Source organism: Mustela nigripes, chromosome 7, assembly GCF_022355385.1.
Source record: "Mustela nigripes isolate SB6536 chromosome 7, MUSNIG.SB6536, whole genome shotgun sequence".
Classification (NCBI taxonomy): domain Eukaryota; kingdom Metazoa; phylum Chordata; class Mammalia; order Carnivora; family Mustelidae; genus Mustela; species Mustela nigripes.
Window position 1 is genome coordinate 57,350,301 of NC_081563.1, and position 21,027 is coordinate 57,371,327.

Genomic DNA, 21,027 nt, shown 5'->3' on the forward strand with positions numbered 1-21,027 from the left:
AGCTCTGCCATTCAGAACGTTGGCAAAAACACCTGTGCCGTCCCCACCCTCCCGTTCCACTGTGGAGGGTAGTTAGGTCCTCTGAGCCCAAGCACCCCTCTGGGCCTCTACTCAACTCCACGTCTCCGCCCCCGCCCCCCACCATTTTTAATCCAGGGGTTAGGATGGAGGGAGGGAACCAAACTGGAGCCAGATGTGTGCGAGTCCCCGGCTCCCGCCTCCACCCTCCTCTCGGGCTTCTTAAAACCCGGAGAGGATCTGGAGCCAGACAGACGCCGCACAAACAACTCCGTTCCGCTGCTCCTCCGGGAGTATAAGCCAGGAGGGAGGAGGAAAGGAAGCCGGGCATGCTCAGTAGGCGGGACAAAGTTTTTTTTTTTCTCCTCCCCCCCCCCTTTTTTTTTTTTTTTTTTTTTTTTTCTTTCGGTCGCAAGTAGGAAGCTTTTTGCACTCCACCACCTCTGGCCGCTGGGAAGACGTCATCGCTTCCGCCCTACTTCCTCCTCCTGTTGGCGGCGGTGAGAATCCAATATGGAGTAAATCGGTGGAGTCGAGAGATGGGGCTCGGACGGGGCGCCCTGCACCGCCTCCCAGGCGCACCTCCCCCGGCCGCCGACCGCTCCCCGGAACCCTGATTGGCCCGGCCCCCGGGGGCGACCCCGGACCGAGCCCCCACCCGCGGCTGGCCCTTCTCTCCTCCTTCTCTCAGCAGTCTAAGCCGCTCCACGGCGCGCTTGTTTTTCTCCTCTTCTCCCCCACCGCCGTCCCCTGCCCAAATCTCTCCCCCCTCTGCTCGCTGCCGAGCCCCCGGAGCCCCTCCTGCAGAGCCCCGGGCGCTGCTGCGCTCACTCCTCCCGCAGCTTGCCTTTGCACCCCTTCCCCAAACCTCACCCGCGCTCCTATCGCCCTGCTTCCCCTTCTCCCTTCTGCGGCGCCCCTTCATCTCTCGCCGCTCCCCCTCCCCAACCAAATCAGGCGATCTCCGGAGATGTGAAGAAGGGGGGTGAGCGGACAGGAAGATGAAGGGAGCAAAGCTGCCCGCCGCGGGACAGGCGTCTAGGTGAACAGGAAAATGACCGAAGAAACACACCCGGACGAGTAAGTTTGGCCGCGGGGTGGGACGAGGGTGCCCCGCGGGGATAGCGAGGGAGCCGGGGCTGAGGACGCAGGCAGGGACGCTGCTTGGGTGAACTTGGCGTGGGGTGCAGCTACTAGCCGGCCTGTGGGCTTTGGGCTGCGAGATTTCCCCCCGCGTTGTTGAAGTGAGGAGGGGGCAAAGACTGCTTAGGGCCCGCGGGGGCGCGCCTTGAGTCGGCGGGCTGGTGGCCGTGGCGGGGGCCAAGGGCGCGCGGGTGACCTCGGGGCGGTCCCCGCTCCCTCTCCGGGGACTCACAAACACCCCCCCCCCCCGAAATCTTCCGTGGCCGGAGCGAAAGACCTGACACCCCCGCTACGGCTTCCCGGGGTCGGTGGGTTTTCATGTAGTGACTTTGTGACTCCTGCCCCGCCGCTCGCCCCCCGGTCCCTGAGGGAACCCACTGGGGCCCAGGCTCCGCCATTTCGTTTTCTTGAATCGCTCTCATTTGCATACCACATTTTCATTCATAAAAAACACGGCGGAGCCAGGGGAGGACTGGGCGCGGGCTGCGCTGGGGTCTGCGTGAGCAGGGATCCCCAGGCAGGTCGCCGAGCGGGAGCCGCTGGAGGGGTCCCGCGGCGCGTGTGAGCGTGTGTGCACGCGCTTTTGGGCTTGAGATAGGCGCCCCGCGGGATCGGGGCCGCTCGGGGGCGGATCCGAGTCGTGTGCTGCGGGGGCGGGCGGGAGCGTGCGGGGCGGTGTGCTGCGGGCCAGTGTGTGTATGTGAGTGTGTGTGTGTGTAAATGTATGTATCTGTGTGCGAGTGTGTGTGCGCGCATGCACAGGCATGCGTGCCCGGCCCGCGGGCCCGAAGGGAACAATGCTCGGGGCGCTCCGCTGGAGGGTCTCCGGGGTGACCCGCCGCCCTCCGGGGCATCCGGGACGTTTCCCAGCCGGGGGCCAAGGTGAGGTTCCCTCCAGCCTCGCGGTAGTGGAATCGGGTTTGGCTTTCTCCCACCCCCGCCCGAGGCGTTTCCAATTAGGGGAGCAGCGGAGGCAGGGCTCCTGGGCCCCGCGCCTGAGGTCGTCGGCTTCGGGTCGGAGTGGTCACCTCACGGCGGCCCACGCCGCTGCTCAGTGGCTGTGCCCGCCACCAGCCACTTTTTTTTTTTTTCTTTCTTTCTTTCTTTTTTTTTTTTTTTGTGAATAAGACGCTCTCCTTTATTGTCACATGATATCTCTCCCCTCCTCCCCTGCACATTCATAAATCCGGAGCCTGCCTCGGCTCCTTTCATTCAGAGCTGCCATTAGCTAAGGTAGCAGTGGCGCTGGCTTGGACGCAGAAGAGCCGGTTGGTAGCCACTGGGACACACCCTGGGGAGAGGCCCAGAGAGTGGGTTTGTGGGGTCGTGGGGGTTGGCGTGTATCTGCTCCAGAGGCCTGGGGTCTTTTGCCCCTGTGAGCATTGACAGTCAATGCAGAGAGGGGAAGTGACTCAGGGCTGGTTGACAGGGAGGGCTTTTCTTGTAGCAGGTGACAGAATGCTGTGCTCTACTCTTCAGAGTACTACTTCACTTTTTTTTTTTTTTTAATGCCCCTTTATCCTTTGGCCTCTGCTGTTGCCAGGCTGGGCCTGAGAGGGTATTGAGAGGGGTGGTGTATGGGAAAGAGCATTTCCTTCCTTTGGGGATCTTTGACTGCAGTAACCCCTGGTCTGCCAGACACCGCACCTGGAGAGCATCCTGCCTGGTGTGCCTGTTGCTGCAGTCCCACCACCTGTGCTGGTCTTTTCAAACATTTTGCTTTGCTTTCAGGAAAGGGTAAAATGGGGGGGGGGGTTGATCTTGTGGGGAAGAAATCTGCTGGTGGGCCTTGCCCCCATACCAACTTGACTAATAGACAAGTGTTTTTATAGGTCTTCCTCTGTCCTGGCACACACAGATAGTAGTAACAGGGAGGGACAGTTGCCTTGCTCTGAACTTTGGGATTCTTGTTACAGATTGGTTTCATTCGCCCTGCCTTGGGTTCCTTACCTCCATCCCTTGGGAATACTGGCCTGGCCTCTCACTTTTCACCATAGCATGTCAGCTTTGCACCTACCCCATCTGCTAGCCAAAGCAAAGGGATTTGGGGTGGCATCACCAGCAAGAAATGACTATATCTCATTTCATGCTTTCAGAGCAATTCAGCATGGAACTGGCTGCCTCCACTGCTGTCAGAAGCCCAGTTGAGACAGTGGGTATTTGAGGACAGGTTCTGGTTTCAGTTAGAGAATCAGAAAGCTGTGGCACCTTAGCCCAGTGCAGAAGTGGCCTTCCTGGGATTACTTTTAATGTAATGACCTTGGCATGAGACATGAAACGTAAGCCCGTAAGAACACGGGCTGTAGGGGCTGTAAACTGCCATTTGTGGACACTGTTCATTGTATTGTTCAAGTTCTTACGTAATGATCCATCTGAAAAATTCCTTTTAAATGTTAGTGCCTGGAAGAAGGTTTCTCTCTGGGTTGCAGGACTTGCTGTGATTGCCTTTTTGTTGTTGGGTTTTTTTGCAACCACTGTCTGAAAGCTCAGAGCTAAAATTATTGCTTGATTACAGTAGTTGTAGTTAGTCTAGCTTTTTGCTAGATTTATTTACCTCTCTAGTATGAATTTTGATCTTTCATTTTCTTTTCTAATGGCTTTATGTTTGAGGTCTTACAGATATCTTTTGGAAGTAGACAAGGTGTATTAAAATAAAGCAGTTTGGTGACCTCAAATGGGAGACCTATGGGAGAAATAGTTATGCCTTAGGTAAAGTAGATTTTTCTTTTCTTTTCTTTTTTTTCAAGATTTTATTTATTTATTTGACAGACAGAGATCATAAGTAGGCAGAGGCAGGCAGAGAGAAAAAGAGAGAGAGAGAAGGAAGCAGGCTCTCTGCTGAAAATGGTGGGCTCTAAGATCATGACCTGAGCTGAAGGCAGAGGCTTTAACCCACTGAGCCACCCAGGCGCCCCTAAAATAGATTTTCTTGATAGTCCATATATATTTAAGGTTTTTATTAAATGGTACAGATATATAACAAATATGTTTAGTGTCAGTAAAGTCAGAATTTTGCAACTGTCAAAATTGTGCCTACTTTTAAAAAATAATTAATGTTTGGTCTTCTCATGCTCTTTTCTATGTCGATTTAAAACTCGAGGGAGGGGCGCCTGGGTGGCTTAGTGGTTGGGTGTCTTCCTTTGGCTTGGGTCATGATCCCAGAGTCCTGGGATTGAGTCCCACATCAGGCTCCCTGCTCAGCGGGAAGCCTGCTTCTCCCTCTCCCACTCCCCCTGCTTGTGTTCCCTCTCTCGCTGGCTTGCTCTCTCTGTCAAATATATAAATAAAAAATCTTAAAAAACAACAACAACAAAACAAAACAAAAAAAAACTTCTCGAAGGGCACCTGGGTGGCTCAGTCGTTAAGTGTCAGCTCAGGTCATGATCCTAGGGTCCTGGGATTGAGCCCCACATCGAGCTCCCTGCTTAGCAGGAAACCTGCTTCTCCCTCTCCCCCTGCTTGTGTTTCCTCTTTCACTGTGTCTCTTTCTGTCAAATAAATAAATAAAATCTTTAAAAAAAGAAAAAATACTCTGACCTTTCTCCTCTGATCCCATTCCAGCTACAAATGCATGTTAAGTTTTACATTTCTACAGATTTTAAAAAATAATTTAAAAGTAAAAAGCATCAACAAACTGTTGAAAAGAATCTTTTGTCCAAAAGAGTGGAAAAAATTTTTTTGATCATGTGCATTTTGTCTGTATCTTGAAAGCATTTGATTATGGTCTTGAATGATTTGGAAATTTGTTGACAAAATGAAGAAATCCTTCTCAAGTGAGCTTAACGCAGAAGACATCGGCCTACCATGTAGCTATTCTGTCCCTCTCATAAATACTTCTCTGAAAGACATATCTTGCTGAGAATGGACTTTTAGTCATGTTTTTCCTAATGTTGAAAGGTCTTCCATTAAAAAAACAACAACAAAAAACAGATATTTTTACCGAACCATTTCAAAGAAATGAGACGTCAGAATGTCCTGTCTCTGAATACTTGAGCTTACTTCGCACAAGATGAGGATACTCATCCAGGAAACCGCAATACCATCATCACACTTTACAAAATTAATAATTATTCCCTTTTGTCTTTAACATTCAGCGCAGTTGACTGAAAATGTCTTTTACAACTGTCATTTCAGCCAGGTGCCAATTAATGATCCTGAGTTAAAGGCATTTAACTTATACTTACAGCTCAAGGCTCAGCTGTTTGCTCACTTTCTGATCTAAGGCAAGTTATTTCTTTCACCTTGGCTTTTTTTTTTTTTTTAAGATTTTATTTATTTATTTGACAGAAAGATCACAAGTAGAGAGAGAAAAAGGAAGGGAAGCAGGCTCCCTGCTGAGCAGAGAGCTGAATGCGGGGCTTGATCTCAGGACCCTGAGATCATGACCTGAGCCAAAGGCAGAGGCTTTAACCCACTGAGCCACCCAGGCGCCCCTTTCACCTTGGTTTTATCTGAGTGAATAAAATGGGAGTGAATGTTAGCAATTTCATGGAGTTGCTATGAAAATTAAAGGAGATATCCTATGTAAAGCTTACTGTCGAGCACCAAGCATCAAACAGGTGTCCGGTGTTGGCTCTTAGAAGGCCACTGGGATAGGTTTCTTATAGGCTCAGCTTGTTAATTTTTCAAATAATCCTATGAAGAAGGAGTTACCCCATTATTTTATTATTTTTTAAAGATTTTATGTATTCATTTAGAGAGAGAGCGTGTGCACACAAGAGCCACCGGTGGTGGGTTGGGGCTGAGGGAGAGAGGCTGGATCCCACCACCCTCAAAACAGCCCTGAGATCATGACCTGAGTTGAAATCAAGAATCAGAGGCTAAAAACTGAGCCACCCAGGTGCTCTGGAGTTACTCCATTTAACTGATGAGGAAGCTTAAGTTGCTTTGCTTAAGACGACACTTTAGTCATTTAGTCTTCTCAACAGTCCTATGAGATAGATGGGGTATTATTACCTCCATTTATAGGTGGGGAAACTGAGCCCCAGAGAAGATGAGTAACTTGTCCAAGATCGTATCATTAGTAAATGAAGGAGTTAGGATTTGACTCCAGCAGCCTGGCTCAGAAAGGACTTGTTTTGTTTTGTTTTTAATATTTTATTTATTTATTTATTTGACAGAGACACACGGTGAGAGAGGGAACACAAGCAAGGGGAGCGGGAGAGGGTAGAAGCCGGCTTCCCACTGAGAAGGGAGCCTGATGTTGGGCTCCAGTCCCAGGACTCTGGGATCATGAACTGAGCAGAAGGCAGCTGCTTAATGACTGAACCATCCTGGCAGCCCAGAAAGGATTGTCGTTAACCACTGTGAGGTACCTTCTCAGAGGAGGACAGGTGGGCCAGCCTTAGTCATTCTGACTTCTGAGCTCACACTGTTTCTGTCAGTCATGCTGTCCTTGATTCTTCTGAATTGGTGACAGTCTATCATTGCCATAATTTTTTCTACTTCCTTTATCTTCCCTGAAATTGCCATGGGGCACGTACTGAATTAAGGTGAATTTAAATAAACCTAGGCTTGAGAATTCTATGATACACCATAAGATATTTGGAGTGTGAATCCAGAGTTGATTATTGCTGTATGTCAGCTGTATGTTCGTTGAAATACAGTTGTAGAAATTAGACCTGGTACAATAAATATTGATCCAGTTTCTTTGCATCAGCCTTTAAAAAAGAGGTGTTTATACTCCACCTGAATAGAGTCCTTAAATGTTGAGAACATGGAGTTGGCTCTGCAGAATTTGAATCTTGGTCCATTCACCAGAAGATCTTGAAAGCAAGACAAAACAAAACACTTGGAAAGACCTTAACAAAATTGTAAGCCAGGACATGCAATTGTATAAAGTCAAGGGCCTACTGTAAGGCCCTTCATCTTTCTAGGTGGTGAACTTGTACTTCTCTCCATCTGCTAGGCTTGTTTCCACGAGGACTTAGTGAGTGCTCCCTCCTTTCTAGCTATGGCTGATCCCCTCTGCTTTCCACTTCCTTTAATCAGATAAAATATATAAAAGTGAATCAGTACAAATACCAAAACTATTCTGCCTCAGCAGTCTGCTTACTCAGGCTCTGTATTCTGGAGTTTTCTTCCTTCTCTTCTGCAAGTGAATTTCTGCTCATTCCCCCTCCCACCAGTTCTGCAGCCATTACTTTGATGAGGTCCTTCCATTCTTTCTTTTCCGTCCCCTCTTCACATCAAAACTGAGGACCCTTTATAGTATTTTTTCCTCATGCTGTAGGGCAGTTCCCACCATTTAGAGTTGGGCCTATACCCGACTAGATTCTTACCAGAATATGAGCTTCTTGAATTCAGGATTACCTCTTAACTACTTAGTTTTCTAGTTGTTGGCCCAATACTGTTGGGCACATTATGGTTGCTTAATAAATGTCTGTTGAATTAAAAAATGGATTTAATTATTTTAGGATGCTTTGTCTCTACCAATGAATGCAATAATTGTAATTGTATTTGTGCACAGAAAATATGTGGATAAACCCCCTCAGAGAAACTGCCTTCACAAGAAGCCCTTGGCACATTTTGTGGAACTTGGGTGCCGAACGATCTGGTGGTGGTGGTCTGTGATTGATAGCTCAAAACCATTTTGGTTCCAGTCAGTGTTGTAGGAGTTGGGAAGTGGAAGATCTTGAGTGCCTTACAAGCCAGGGGCTATGTTTCTGCCTCTGCAGGAGAATCTCCACAGAAATCACAATATTAACAACTTGTAGTAGCCGCAGGGTTCTCGTGGAGTCTCGGCACTCAAAGTCAGAGACAGCCATGCTCATGAACACCAGTATTGGCACAGTTCCTATATTCCCCGGGCTGAAAGCAAATACACAGTCTGACAGCAAAACTCTCAGAAACTGAACATGATGATAATAGAGGCAGAGCCCCAAGTTTGGGGGTATGGTTTTTTTGGCTTGTTTTGTTGTGTAAATTGGGCTGGTTTTGTTTGTTTGAGACCCAGTCATATTGATGAACTCCTGTAAATGCTTCCCTTTAAGCAGTATGTAAGACCAGAACATTAATGATTTTTTAAAGCATGTTCAGGGGCATGTAGTCACTGGAGTAGAAGGACTATTTTGCACCAGTACACATAGTGCACTGTGGAGCAAAAAGCATTTTCTGTGCACTGGTGGGCGTGACACGTTGGTCCTGCAGCTTGTTATGTGTCTCATGTCATAGAAAGGAAGTCAGGCCAGGATTTTAATAAAATACTTGCTAGGAACTGGCAATTGAAGGGATTAGAATAAGGGCAGCTTTTGAAATGTATGGGTTTGGCTCCTCTGTGTACTGATAGAATGATTTTTCAGATCTGGTTGTTTTCATTCTTAGATATATTCCCTGTTGGCCATTCCTAAGTGCTTAAACTTAATTATCAGGTTAAGTTTTTAATTGTCTTTCCTAGTTCATCTGGTAATGGTATCTTTGTCTCTTCGTTTTCATTTCTTATTCCTCTTCTTTTCCTCTGTGGGTTGCTTTGGCCCTGGCATCCAGTATTGATTTTTCAGATACTACTTAGTTTTGCATCCCACCCTGAGAATGCATGGAGAAGGCTAGCCCTATCTGCCCTGCTGGTGTTGGGAATAATCACTTATGAAGCCTTATACCCATAGTCTTGCAGCATGCTGAGCGCATAGTAGGCTGTCTGCAAGTGTTTGTTGATTGATTAAAGCAAATATTTGTTAATTGAAAAGTAATTATACCTTGTATCAAAATATAAACTATTATTCTTAGTGTACCTACATTCCAAAAGATTTTGAGGTTACCTTTTCAAAATGTCCAGGAGGGACCGGCTGCCGTGATGATAGTGGAGGAAATGGGTGTTTTGGGGTCATACTGTGTTCTGTCTTCTGCTGATTAAGGGCCCCTGGAAGGTGTTTTAAGCCAGGAGTCCTGGGATAATATAAATGAAGGTCACTCTATCTAATTCATAGGCTGTTAAAAAGTGGAAATGAAATCTTGAAGGTAAAGCATTTCAGCACAGTGCCTGATAAATTGGGAATTCAGTGGGACTCACCCACCTCCAGTGTCTCATATCATGTAGCACAGTATGATTTATTTTCAGAATCTACAAGGTAGAGGATATCCATTTGCAATATTTTACCTTCAGAGCACCTTTTTTTTTTTTAATGTTTTATTTATTTATTCAACACAGAGGAAGAGATTGCAAGTAGGCAGAGAGGCATGCAGGGTGGGGGGGGGGGAAGCAGGCTCCCTGCTGTGCAGAGAGCCCGATGTGGGGCTCTATCCCAGGACCCTGAGATCATGATCCCAGCCTAAGGCAGAGGCTTAACCCACTGAGCCACTGAGGTGCCCAGAGCACCTTTTGAGTCAAAGAACAAGATTCTCACTTTAATGCCTGTGAGAGTTGAAGTGACCTGCTCCAGGGGGTTACTAGGAGAATTAGAGCCTCGAAGTCACATTCTGCTTTCTGTTCGGCTTTCTGGTGCTATGCTTATAGGACCTAGAGAAACTCATTAGTTTTGGTGCTGTCATGTCAGTAATGCCCAGCTGACTGCTGGCACTTTTACTCAGTTGGCTGTCTTTTTAAGATTTCCTGTCTTACAGAAGCTGGCCTCCTCTGTTACTGTCAGTGTACTTACCTGTACATCCTTGGCCTTGTACTACAAGGATGTAGTAACATCCTTGGCCTTCTTGACATTCCTGCCAGAGGTCTAGAAATCCTATCACCAATGCCTTTCAGATTGTTTTTCAGAGTCCATAGGCTTGGTCTGGGTGGGGTAGGTGTGTGTGTGTGGGGGGGGGGGGGGTTGGCTGAAGATTCCCTTAGGAGTGAGTTGGCTTGTGACTTGTTTTTTCTATTTGTATGCCGTGTTGGTGTTTATGTTTTATATTTTCAGCCAAGAAATAAAGTAAATGTTAGATTAGATGTTTAATGTAATCACCAGCATTCCAGTAATTTTATTCATTTTTACAGGTCTTTTAAAGCTGCAAAGTGTGAATATAGTCTTAATGTAGTCATTTCATCTTTTTCCTTCATTTAATAGGTTAGATCAAATCTATGATTTTTCTCAGACTCAGTATTCCAAAACAGGTCTGCTCTGCCAGGGGAGCATGTACTGGCTCAGTATTCCTTCTGGGTCTGACGGCCTAATGGTTGCCTTTTCATTAATCTGTGTATAAACAGGTTTCATATCCAGAGTCTACTGTTTATAAACTAGCTTTGAGGCCCTTTCCCTCCATTCTGATGTCTTTTATACTAAGGAAAATCAGGGAGTACTAGTTTCCAGAGGTTTTCAGAGTGTGGTAGACTTTAAATCTAAATTACTTGACTTTATTTTTTTTTTTAAGATATTATTTATTTATTTGGCAGAGAGAGGTCACAAATAGGCAGAGAGAGGAGGAAGCAAGCTCCCTGCTGAGCAGAGAGCCCGATGCGGGGCTCGATCTCAGGACCCTGGGATCATGACCTGAGCTGAAGGCAGAGGCTTTAACCCACTGAGCCACCCAGGCACCGGTCTTTAGAAGATACTTGGACCCTAGGGGCCTCTGGGTGGCTCAGTCAGTTAAGCGTCTGTCTTCAGCTCATGATCTCAGGGCCCTGAGATTGAGCTCTGCATCGGGTTCCCCACTTAGAAGTCTGCTTGTCCCTCTCCCTCTGCCCCTCCCCGCTACTCATGCTCGCTCTCTCTCTCTCTCCTTTCTCTCATAAAATCTTAAAAAAATGATACTTGGACCCTAATTGCAAAGCCATGTGTTAATTATTTTATTGGGTAAGTAAATAACCAGGCTGGTGAGGCTTGAGCCAAGGGAGTGACTACCTGGTGAGTGCCATTCACTTACTGTGTACCTTAGTGCACCAGACACCGAGATGGCATGGGACTGGAACTGTGACTCAGAAGGAGGCTCTGGCCTTAGGGACCTTGTGTTCTAGGGTGCTAGGCACTTTCATATGCCTTAGGGGTATGAAGACAGCATCATCTTGATGACTGACTCTCAGAGTTGTTTTTCCTTTCTTCCCTTGCTTCTGCAGGGCTCCCCCTAGAGCTGCAGGCATCAGGATTCCCAAGTTGAGGGTGGGGGGCAGTCTTCATCCAGAGCATCTGCCCTTCCCAGAATCCCCCAACTAGCTCTTCAAGTTATTTTTGGGGGGTGTGTGTTGTGTGTACATGCACTCGTGCCCTCACATGTGGATGGAATATGTCTGACAGCCAGGAGAATATGCAGAAAGGTTAAGTATCTTGTCTGAGGTCACAGAGCAGAATTTATTTTTAATCCAGGTCCTTTAACTTCGGGCCCCATAATTATAGAATATTACATGTCATAACTTTGTAGAGCTTTAGTTTTCTTATATAAAAAATTGTGTTGTGTGTACAGCTTGATTTATATTATTGTAGAGCAAATGAAGTTAAAACTTACTTTGAATCCTGAAACTGCCTCAGAGCTATGAGGTGACATTTCTTTCTTGCATTTCTTTTCAGCCCTGGAAAGCAGTGCCCCCAGAGGTGACCTTTTCTGTACTGATACAAAGAGCAACTTTACGGGTATCTGGATGGCCCCATTGGTTGGGCGTCTCTCTGCCTTTGGCTTAGGTAGTGATCACGGGGTTCTGGGATAAAGCCCCTTGTCAGGCTCCTGCTCAGTGGGGAGTCTGCTTCTCCTTCCCACTCCCCCTGCTCACTCTCTCTCTCTCTCTCTCTCTTTCTCTCTCAAATAAATAAAATCTTTCAAAGAAAAAAGAGCAACTTTACAGATACCTCTTTGGGGAAAAGAACTAGCCACCTTATCCTTGAAGTCTAGATGAGAATGGATAACAATGCATACTATTCTGGACCTGTGTTTTAGCCTAGCTATTTTGGGAGGAGGATCAAACTTAAACTTGTATTGTGAGTCTTGCAAAGTGAGGATTCTGGTTTAGAAAGGCCTCAGATTTTGTATTTTCTTTTCAAGATTTTATTTATTTATTTGACAGAGATCACAAGTAGGCAGAGAGAGGCAGGTGGTGGGGTGAGGGGAAGCAGGCTTTCTGCTGAGCAGATGAGGGGCTCTATGTGTGGGGCTCGATCCCAGGACCCTGAGATCATGACCTGAGTTGAAGGCAGAGGCTTTAACCCACTGACCCATCCAGGCACCCCATAGATTTTGCATTTTTAAAGAGGATTTATTTATTCGAGAGGGAGAGAGAGACAGATGGACAACAGAAGCGGGAGGGGCAGAGGGAGAGGGAGAAACAAATCTCAGGTGGTCTCTGTAGTGAGCATGGAGCCCAACTCGGGGCTCAGTCCCAGGACCCTGAGATAGATCATGACCTGTGCTGAAACCAAGTGTTGGATGCTTAACCCACTGCACCTCCGAAGTGCCCTTCAGATTCTCCATTTTTTAATAAACTTCCAGGTGCTGCTGCTCCGTGGATGACAGTTCATGGGTTATCAGGGCATATCCGGTAGTGCCGGTAGTAAGCTCACAGCGGCCAGGTTTGTGTCTTCAAAGTTGACTTCACATACTTGGTGTTTGGAATCTGTTGAAGAAGGTGGTGCTTCCACATGGAGACATACTATTATCAAGCAGCCACTTCTCCATCCCTGGCAGAGTTTCCAGCTTTGAGATGGAGCTTGGCTTTAGATGGGAATATGCTGGAAGAATTTTTTCTTACGGCTTAAAAAGCATTCTTGGTGAATGCCAGGAGGCCCAAGAAATCCATCATTTAAAAAGAAATATGAAGTCCCAGCACTTTGTATGTAAGGTCTATGGTCAGCTGGCATTCTGCACCTTCCAGACAAATCCGTCTTGTATGGAAAGCCTGCTGCCTGGGGAAGCAGGCACGTACAGCCCTAGAAGAAATCACAGGAAGTAATTAAACAGAGAAGGTCAGAGAAAGAGGAAGTGGTTGTGTTGTTTCTGATGCGAATAGCATTGTTGTTCCTCAGGATCCCGATGATGGTGTTTAAGTCTTCTGGAATGCACTGCTTGGGGATTTGATTGTATTTAAATTGCAGCCCTTTCAGTTTATTCTTTTAGACAGCAATCTAGTTAGGAAATGAATTGCTTTTAGGTCTTATCAGGAATACCCACGTGCCTGAGCAGAAGTTTTAAGCAAGGAGTTGCTTATAGCTTGGCAAATTGCACCTAAATGAAATGAATGTCAAGACTATTAGAGGTTAATTTTAGGTGTCTGGAGTTCTCCTTAATTCTCCTGATTAAACACTTTAACATAATAGTTTCCTTAATTGGAATAATGATGGAATATTAGTATGCATATTAAACCATTTACCCAAATTTGAATAGGGTTAAAATGCAAATTATCCATCACTTGTCAGTTGCTTACTTTTTAGAGATGATTCCTGGTGAGAGATGGGGAAAAGACTGGAATGTGAATTGGGATGGGGCTTTCCACTTGAGGCAGCATGGCTAGGAAAGCCAAGAATAGACCAGAGGACTGAAGTAAATGAGAGACCCTTTGTTCCCCCAAAACAGTGGTACTAAAAATACCCCAATGCTGTGATAGTAAAACTGCAACATGGGGGCAGATGCGGTGGGAAATCTGAAATGAGCTGATGACCCTCTGGTTGTGTGTTCATTAGTCTGCCATATTTGTGATGAGAGACTAAAGACCCTCCACCCCTACCCCTGGATATCCCATCTGAAGTTTTGGTCTGATGCCACCACCTAGCACTTCCCAATGTCTGAGAACCCATAAACACTCCCAGGTGTCTGTAAACCAAATACATAATGTCACCCATTTGTAACTATTACTCTGTTTCAATGTACATAGCTGCATTTACAGAATAATAAACCATGACCTCTTTAAAACACTACACAATTCACAGTGGATGTTTGTCGTATATTTTTCTTAACTTATGGTTTATAACAAATACAACTGTAATCCCTGGGGAGGGGAGCTGGTATCCGAATTTTCTCCCGTTGAGTCTTCATACTTAGAAAATTGGGAATCCCTGTGGCCCTCATTCTGGATGTAAGAACATAAGTGTGGTCCTTCTGTAGGGGATGCAGGCGCAAGAAGGCGTGTTCCTACTCCTGGGTGGATTGGTTGGAAGGTCTGAGGAAAGTAGGGGCCAAGTGTAGTTGGAGGAGGAGGAGATGAAAGTGAGTCAGGCCCTCTCCTCTAGAGACTTGGCATGATGTTTGGTCTTCTGATTAAAGCTGGGAGTGCTGGGGGCTTGAGTCTTCTCTGTCTTCAGTTCTTGCCTTTTTTAGCTCCCGTGGTCAGCACTGTCCAGTACCTGTGCTGTGCACTCTTGAGTGAATACCAAGCAGCACAGAAGATGGTCACCCTGTTAACATGTGTACAGAGCTCTGGAAGACAGGAAATTTAGGTTCCCGTTCCTTCTTCACCACTACCCTGGTGTGTGGCCTAAGATGTCGAGCTTCTCTGGACTCTGCTTTCTCATCTCTAAAATTAAGCGGTTGAATAGCATAATGATACTGAAGGATTCGTCTAGTTCCAGATATTGTAGGGAGAGTAAATGTTAAAAAATTGTTTTATTTATAAGCATGATATTCTTTTCTCTCTCTCTCTCTTTCTTTCTTTTTTTTTTTTTTTTTTTTGAAGCATAGTTGACACACAATGTCTCATTAGTTTCAGGTGTACAACATAATAGTGACTCAGCAACTCCTTACCTTATCTTGTCCTCATCGCAAGTGTAGCTACCATCTGTCACCGCACAACACCATTTTACAATACCATTGTCTGTATTCCCTGAGTTGTGCCTTTCATCTCTGTGACTTACTCATTCTGTAACTGGAAGCCTGTATCACCCACTCCCCTTCACCCTTATGCCCATTCCCCCACGCCACCTCCCTCTGGCAACCACCATTTTGTTCTCTGTGTTTACGGTCTATTCTGCTTTGTTTTTTTAGGTTTCATATATACGTGAAGTGATTTGCTAGTTGTCTTTCTCTGTCTGCCTTACTTAGCATAATCCTCTCTAGGTCTGTCCATATTGTTGCAAATGGCAAAATCTTCTTCCTTTTTATGGCTAATATTCCATGGTGTATATATGTGTGTTCGCCACACATTCTTTATCCATTTATCTCTCCATGAACACTTGAATTGCTTCCATATCTTGGCTGTTGTAAATAATACTACAGTGAATCTAGAAGTGTATGTATCTTTTTGAATTAGAGTTTTATTTTCTTTGGGTAAATACCCAGTAGTGGAATTACTAGATTGTATGGCATTTCTCTTTTTAATTTTTGTGAGGGACCTCTGTTGATGGGTCAATATAGAAATTTACATTCCCATCAACAGTGCATGAGTGTTCCCTTTTTTCCACATCCTCACCAGTACTTGTTATTTCTTGGTTTTTTTGTTTTTGTTTTTGTTTTGTTTTTTGGGGGTGTGTTTTTTTGGTTTTGTTTTGTTTTTTTATACTTGTCATTTCAGGCAGGTGTAAGGTGATATCTTAATGTGGTTTTAACTTGCCTGATGATCAGTCATACTGAGCATCTTTTCATGTGTTGGTTGGCATAATACTCTTTTTTTAAAACAGAGAGAAATACAAAGTAGAAATTAAAATACTAATTGCTGCCCCAGTCAGGGAAGAGTTCACTTTTGGCAGGGTGGGTCTTGAATCTTAGAGGACTTAAATAAGGGTGATTGGTGGTATTTTGCGGGAGGCACAGATCAAGCCATATAGCGGGGAGGCATCTCTTGTCCAAAGGTCTCTTCCACAGGTAGGAAACTCCTTGTCTAGGTTTATGCTGGGGGAGCTCAGAGAACAAGCCAGTGGGATTGGCTGAGACTAGCTTTGGGAGGCTGTTGAGTGCCAGGCTAACAAAGCAGGTACTTGGACATTTGTTCTTTAGGTAGGACAGAGCTGGTTAGGGTTTTGAAGAAAAGATGATGTGATATGTTGTTAAATTCAAATTAGTTGAACTAGTTAGCGGGTGCAGGCTAGGCTGGAGTCAAGAAGGCTGCTAATAATTGTTGCTCTGCCATACCTGGGCAGGACTTTGCTCTCTAGCCTTAATTAAATGCAGTAGTCATTGCTGTAAAAAGTTCTGTTCCAGGGAGGGTGTCGTTAACGCTTATTGGAAGATGGTCAAGTATGCAGTGAAATTCAGAACTTTACTTTGTAGATCAAACTTAAAATTTGGGAGTAACCCAAGTAAGTGGTGTGAGTTTTTTGATATGTTTTTAGTATTATTACTTATGCAGAAACACAGCACTGGTCTGTTGAAATTGCTTGTGAAGTGTGCAGGATACATTGCCCTTAGTAGAGCAAAATGGTTGCAATTAGATCATAAAATTATAGAACTGGGGAGGATCTTAGGAAAATGCCATCTCAGCTCCCTTCTTTTACGTGTAAATTGCAGTCTGGAGAGGTCAGATGTGTGTACTGGGGTCACCATGCTAGTCAGTGGTTTGGGATATGTCAGTGAGCAGATGTCATCTGGCCTTGGTTCCAGTCTTGTTTTGGGTACTATGTTAAACAGTCATGACAATTGCTATCCTCAAGTTGTGGAACCCCCAGGAGACAAGATAAAGATGGTGGAAACAGTCAGTTTGGGTTCACGTGGCCCGTGTAGACGGTGAACCATCAACACTTTGAACAGATTGATAGCGTTGGTCAGCTCCTATGCAATAGGTTACAGTAGTTGAGCTTGCCAAACGCTGTCCCTGTGTGGCTCACCTGCAGATGGCAAGTAGGGTTCCTGAGGTCTGGCTTCCACGTGTTGTGTTTCAGGGACAGAAGGGTTGGGGGTAGAGACAGAGGAGGGCCTCTTTCAGCTTGCCATTCTGGGAGAGGGGAGATGAGCCCTCGGGTGAAAAATTGAAATACATGTGATGTTCCAAGGTTTTTGCACCTGGGCACCAGCAAAAAAGTTTTGAAACATTACCTCTCCTTGTTCTTCCTCCCCAGCTCCAGTGCCTTCTGTTCTCCCCATGTGTTTGCTTTTGATGTTAACTGCCAAGGCAATGTGGTCATAGACAGCAGGAAGTAATATTTGATATGCAGGTCTCGTGGGGTGGGGGTAGGTGGATGCCAGGATGGGAAGGGTGGCGGTTTTGGCACATTAATGTGAGAACACTGCGCGCTTTTAAGCCAGCAGGTGCTGTGGCCCCTAAGGAGGGAAGGGAAGAGTTGACCACCTGGTCATATAAGAGCATGTTTTTATGGTAGCTTTCTACTTCCAAGTTTTTCTAGGGCCACTGCCCTATAGGCTGAAACCAGATAAACGTAGGATTATCCTCTGTACCAAACATAGGTAGTGTTGTAGCCAAGGGCTTGTGGAAACTTAGGCTAGAGAAAGAATGAAAATAAGCTCCAAACCAAGCCACTATCCCCACAAACCAAAGGTCCCACAAACAGGCTGGGCAGGCATACCCTACTTTGTTACAGTGAGATTTGATCCATTTCCCATTCCTGCTTTCAAACTACATACAGTCTTTAGTCAGGACTCCCCATGTGATAACAAGATTCATTCATCATTGTGTAGGATAGGAAACTTATATTTTTAAAACTTTTTTTCTCTTGGGCTTCTATCCATCCCTCCCTTTTGTTTCTTCCTGTTGATCTCCTTCAGCTGGGCATTCTTTTACTCAGGAAGTAAAAGGGTCCCTTGTGAACCTGAAGATCCTAGTTCAGTGCTTCTGAATTGTCCAAATGATTCGGATCATTTGGTTGTAAATGATGGATCCCCCTTCCATGTTCCTGTTACTCCACAATGAGCAGCACAGCAGTGACCTAGAGAATTAGGTAGGTGCGGTCCACCCACCACCCCTGGTGTACAACCTGAAACAGACCCCGCCCCCTGCCCCCCAAGCTGTCCTAACAAGGACAGTTTATCAGTAGAACAGAGGCCCAGGGTTGGTTTGGGACACTGTTTAGGATGCACTACCCTTCCTGCTTTACAGTCTTAACCTTTCTCATCCCTGGACAAATGGAATTAGAATTTCACCTCCACTGTGTGTGTCCTTACTAAAGCAAATCCAGGAGATTCTAATGTGCCTCAGACTAATCAGGATTTGGAAGAGGGGAAGTAGGGGGATAGGCTGGGAAGTAGTCAAACCTAGAGGGTTGTAACCAACCAAGATGGTCTTGACTAGGGAAAATTTACTCTGTTTAAAGATTCTGGGTGACAGATGTTAACTAGATTTATTGTGTGATGATCATTTCATAGTATCTACAAATACCGAATCATGTCATACACCTGAAACTAACATAATGTTATATGTCAGTTATATCTAAAAAATAATAAAGCCCCTCCTCCAACTTCCCCAGCTTGTCACTACCACTACTCTGCCATTTTGGAAGGTATTCAGAAGGCAACACACCTCCATGTCTGTGAATGGGAATGTTCTGAGAAGTGTTCCTCCTTTTCCTGCCCTTCCTTCTTGGTTCCACCTCATTTATGTTGGATAACAAATAATTACTAAGGGAGGAAGATACCAAATTGATGTTACATGTGAAGTAAGATCATAAGGGATAAAAAATAAATTCTAATTGTTGATCCAAGAGGTCTTTAATAAAAAAAATTCTAAAGCATATGAAAAATCACCTATAGCTGCCGTAAATTATGGCTTTTTAAAAATTATTTTTAAAAAAGGTTTAACTAAAACTTTGACAGCCCTATTAACTTGGTAATGTAACACAGTTGCTTTTAGGATACGTATTTAGCTATTTTAATAGTTAAAGTAATAAATATAGGTTTTGTTTTGTTTTGTTTTCTTTAGTGGAGTGGAACCAGTTATTTTGCAGGAAACAAGAATAGTTCTTGCATTTGATTTTTGACAAAACTTTGCTAATGTGAGACCCGTATTTGCTCAAATTTAAAGGAAAACAGAATTATAGAATCATATGCTTTTACCTAGAAATGAAAATACATTGACTTAGAACAGATGTCTCTAACAAAAACTGATGCCAGGTTTTAAGACTATAGCTTATCACCCAGAACCAGAAGAAAATGGGACACAGTCTTGCACAACAATGTAAATGTACTCAGTGCCACTGAACCATACACTTAAAAATGGTTAGAATGATAAAATTTTATGTTATATATTTTTTCCACAATTAAAAAAAAATCAAACCAAAAAAATGGGACTGACGTCAACTAATGACTTAATAAGAACTCCAGAAAAATGGCAGCTTGAGCATGACTGTCTGGGCCTGCGCACCTCAGACTCTCAATCTTCCAATTAGAATCTTCCTTTGTAGATTTCTTGTTTCCTGTCAATCGCTAGTCCCCTCCCTCTCCTCTTCTGCTCCTCCCCTCAAAAAAGCTTCCTTCACAAAAGTTGAGGCAAGTGAATCTGAGGTCACTCCGGTGGCGCTCAGTCGTGCGGCTTCTAAAGGTTCCTGCAGTTGACTTTGACTTTGTGCATTTCTTTTTAGACTAGTGTCTTGACAAGGGGTTGGAACCTCTGAGAAAGGGCTTAAGGTCCAAACAACTTTGCAGGAGCGCTACCACCACAGCTGTTCTTGATTTTGGATGGTGGGGCAATGAGCCCCTCCCAGCTGGGGAGACCAGGGTTGAGGGTCCACTCATTCATTAGTGACCAACCAATACTGCCCTTAGGCAAGCACTTCTTATCCCGAGAGCCTCAGTACTTCTTGGGTAGAACAAGAATACTGATTCTTACCCCGCGTGGGATAACAGTGCAAGAGTTTACTACCTAACACACATGTGAAAACCAAACAAGCCAGTTTTCTCTTCCTCCTTTCTTCTATTTGGAGACCAGCAGATTGCTAAACTGGCAGGTGAAATTAAGAGTCAAATTCAGATGTTCAGTGAGAATGAACATGTGCCGTAGTGCATGGCTATGAGAAAACAACCTGCTCCTTGATGATGTCAGGCCCTTTTTGGTGTTTTTAAGAGTTGACAGTTCTCTCTTTAAGTGGTTTTACTAGTAGCATGTTGATGTAAATCGGATTGTTAGCATTTCTGAGGTGGTGTGCCCCCAGAGCAGGAATATTGGCAACTTTTTATATAGATTTTGGGAAATTTTCAGTAAACTGCATGGTAACCAAGAAGTACTCATTCTTGATTATTGAAAATTTATACTCATTCATAAACTGTTTATAGATTTGACACTTGCTGGCCTTGGGAATACTTAAGTTACCACATCACCACATTTGATACTTAATTTGGTAATCTCTGTGTCCACTAGAAAAAACAAATGTTATGATGAGCTGCTATGATAAGCTCTTGGGGATAGGGTTATTCATGGTCGACGGCACAGTTGTCCATATGAAAGCACACCCCCTTCCTCCCCCTCCCAGGACTGAAACACCGAATCCAAAGATCTTACCACTTCAGGGAGCTGAGAAGTAGGCCCTGTTCCACCACGCTGAGTGGCCCTTCAGTTTCTGCTTGGACACTTCCGTGATAAGAAACCCACGTGCCCAGTGTCTTGGGCATGCGGCTCTGCTTGTTGGCAGAGCCTTCTATGGAACCACTGTCCACAGCAGCAACAACCGGTTCTCTTGTTCTGACTGCCCTGCTGATGCACGAAGGCTGTGTGTCCTCCGTTCTGCTGGCCAGGCATCATCCCTGTCTCCTTATCTGTGTTCAAGTTCAACCATCTCCAAGAAATTGGGGGACCAGAATTGGAGGCGCTTTTCTGGATACAGCCAACTCTTAGACATGTGCTGTTTGCCTCTCTTTGTGCAGTCTAGGGTGGCGGGGTTGGTGGGGGTGGGAGGTGTGCATGGTCCATACATAGAAAGGCTCCAGGCTGTTTGCATTGAAAATGCATACCGGGGTGCCTGGGTGGCTCAGTGGGTTAAAGCCTCTGCCTTCGGCTCAGGTCATGATCCCAGGGTCCTGGGATCGATCCCCACATCAGGCTCTCTGCTCCGCGGGGAGCCTGCTTCCTCCTCTCTCTCTCTCTCTCTCTCTGCCTACTTGTGATCTCTGTCTGTCAAATAAATAATTAAAATCTTTTAAAAA

General features: G+C 45.2%; 1 protein-coding gene across 2 annotated transcripts in view; it reads left to right on the plus strand.

The window, feature by feature from the left end:
* Nucleotides 1–1,007: 1,007 nt before the first annotated feature.
* SPRED2 (sprouty related EVH1 domain containing 2) overlaps nucleotides 1,008–21,027 on the plus strand; it is a 116,569-nt gene continuing 96,549 nt past the window's right edge. Inside the window, exon 1 of one of the 2 annotated variants that reach the window (XM_059405960.1) lies at nucleotides 1,008–1,098. In XM_059405960.1, coding sequence (XP_059261943.1) covers nucleotides 1,073–1,098 — 26 coding nt within the window. In that variant the 5' untranslated portion in view covers nucleotides 1,008–1,072. The remainder of the gene's footprint in view (nucleotides 1,099–21,027) is intronic. The other variant, XM_059405961.1, reaches the window with a different exon arrangement.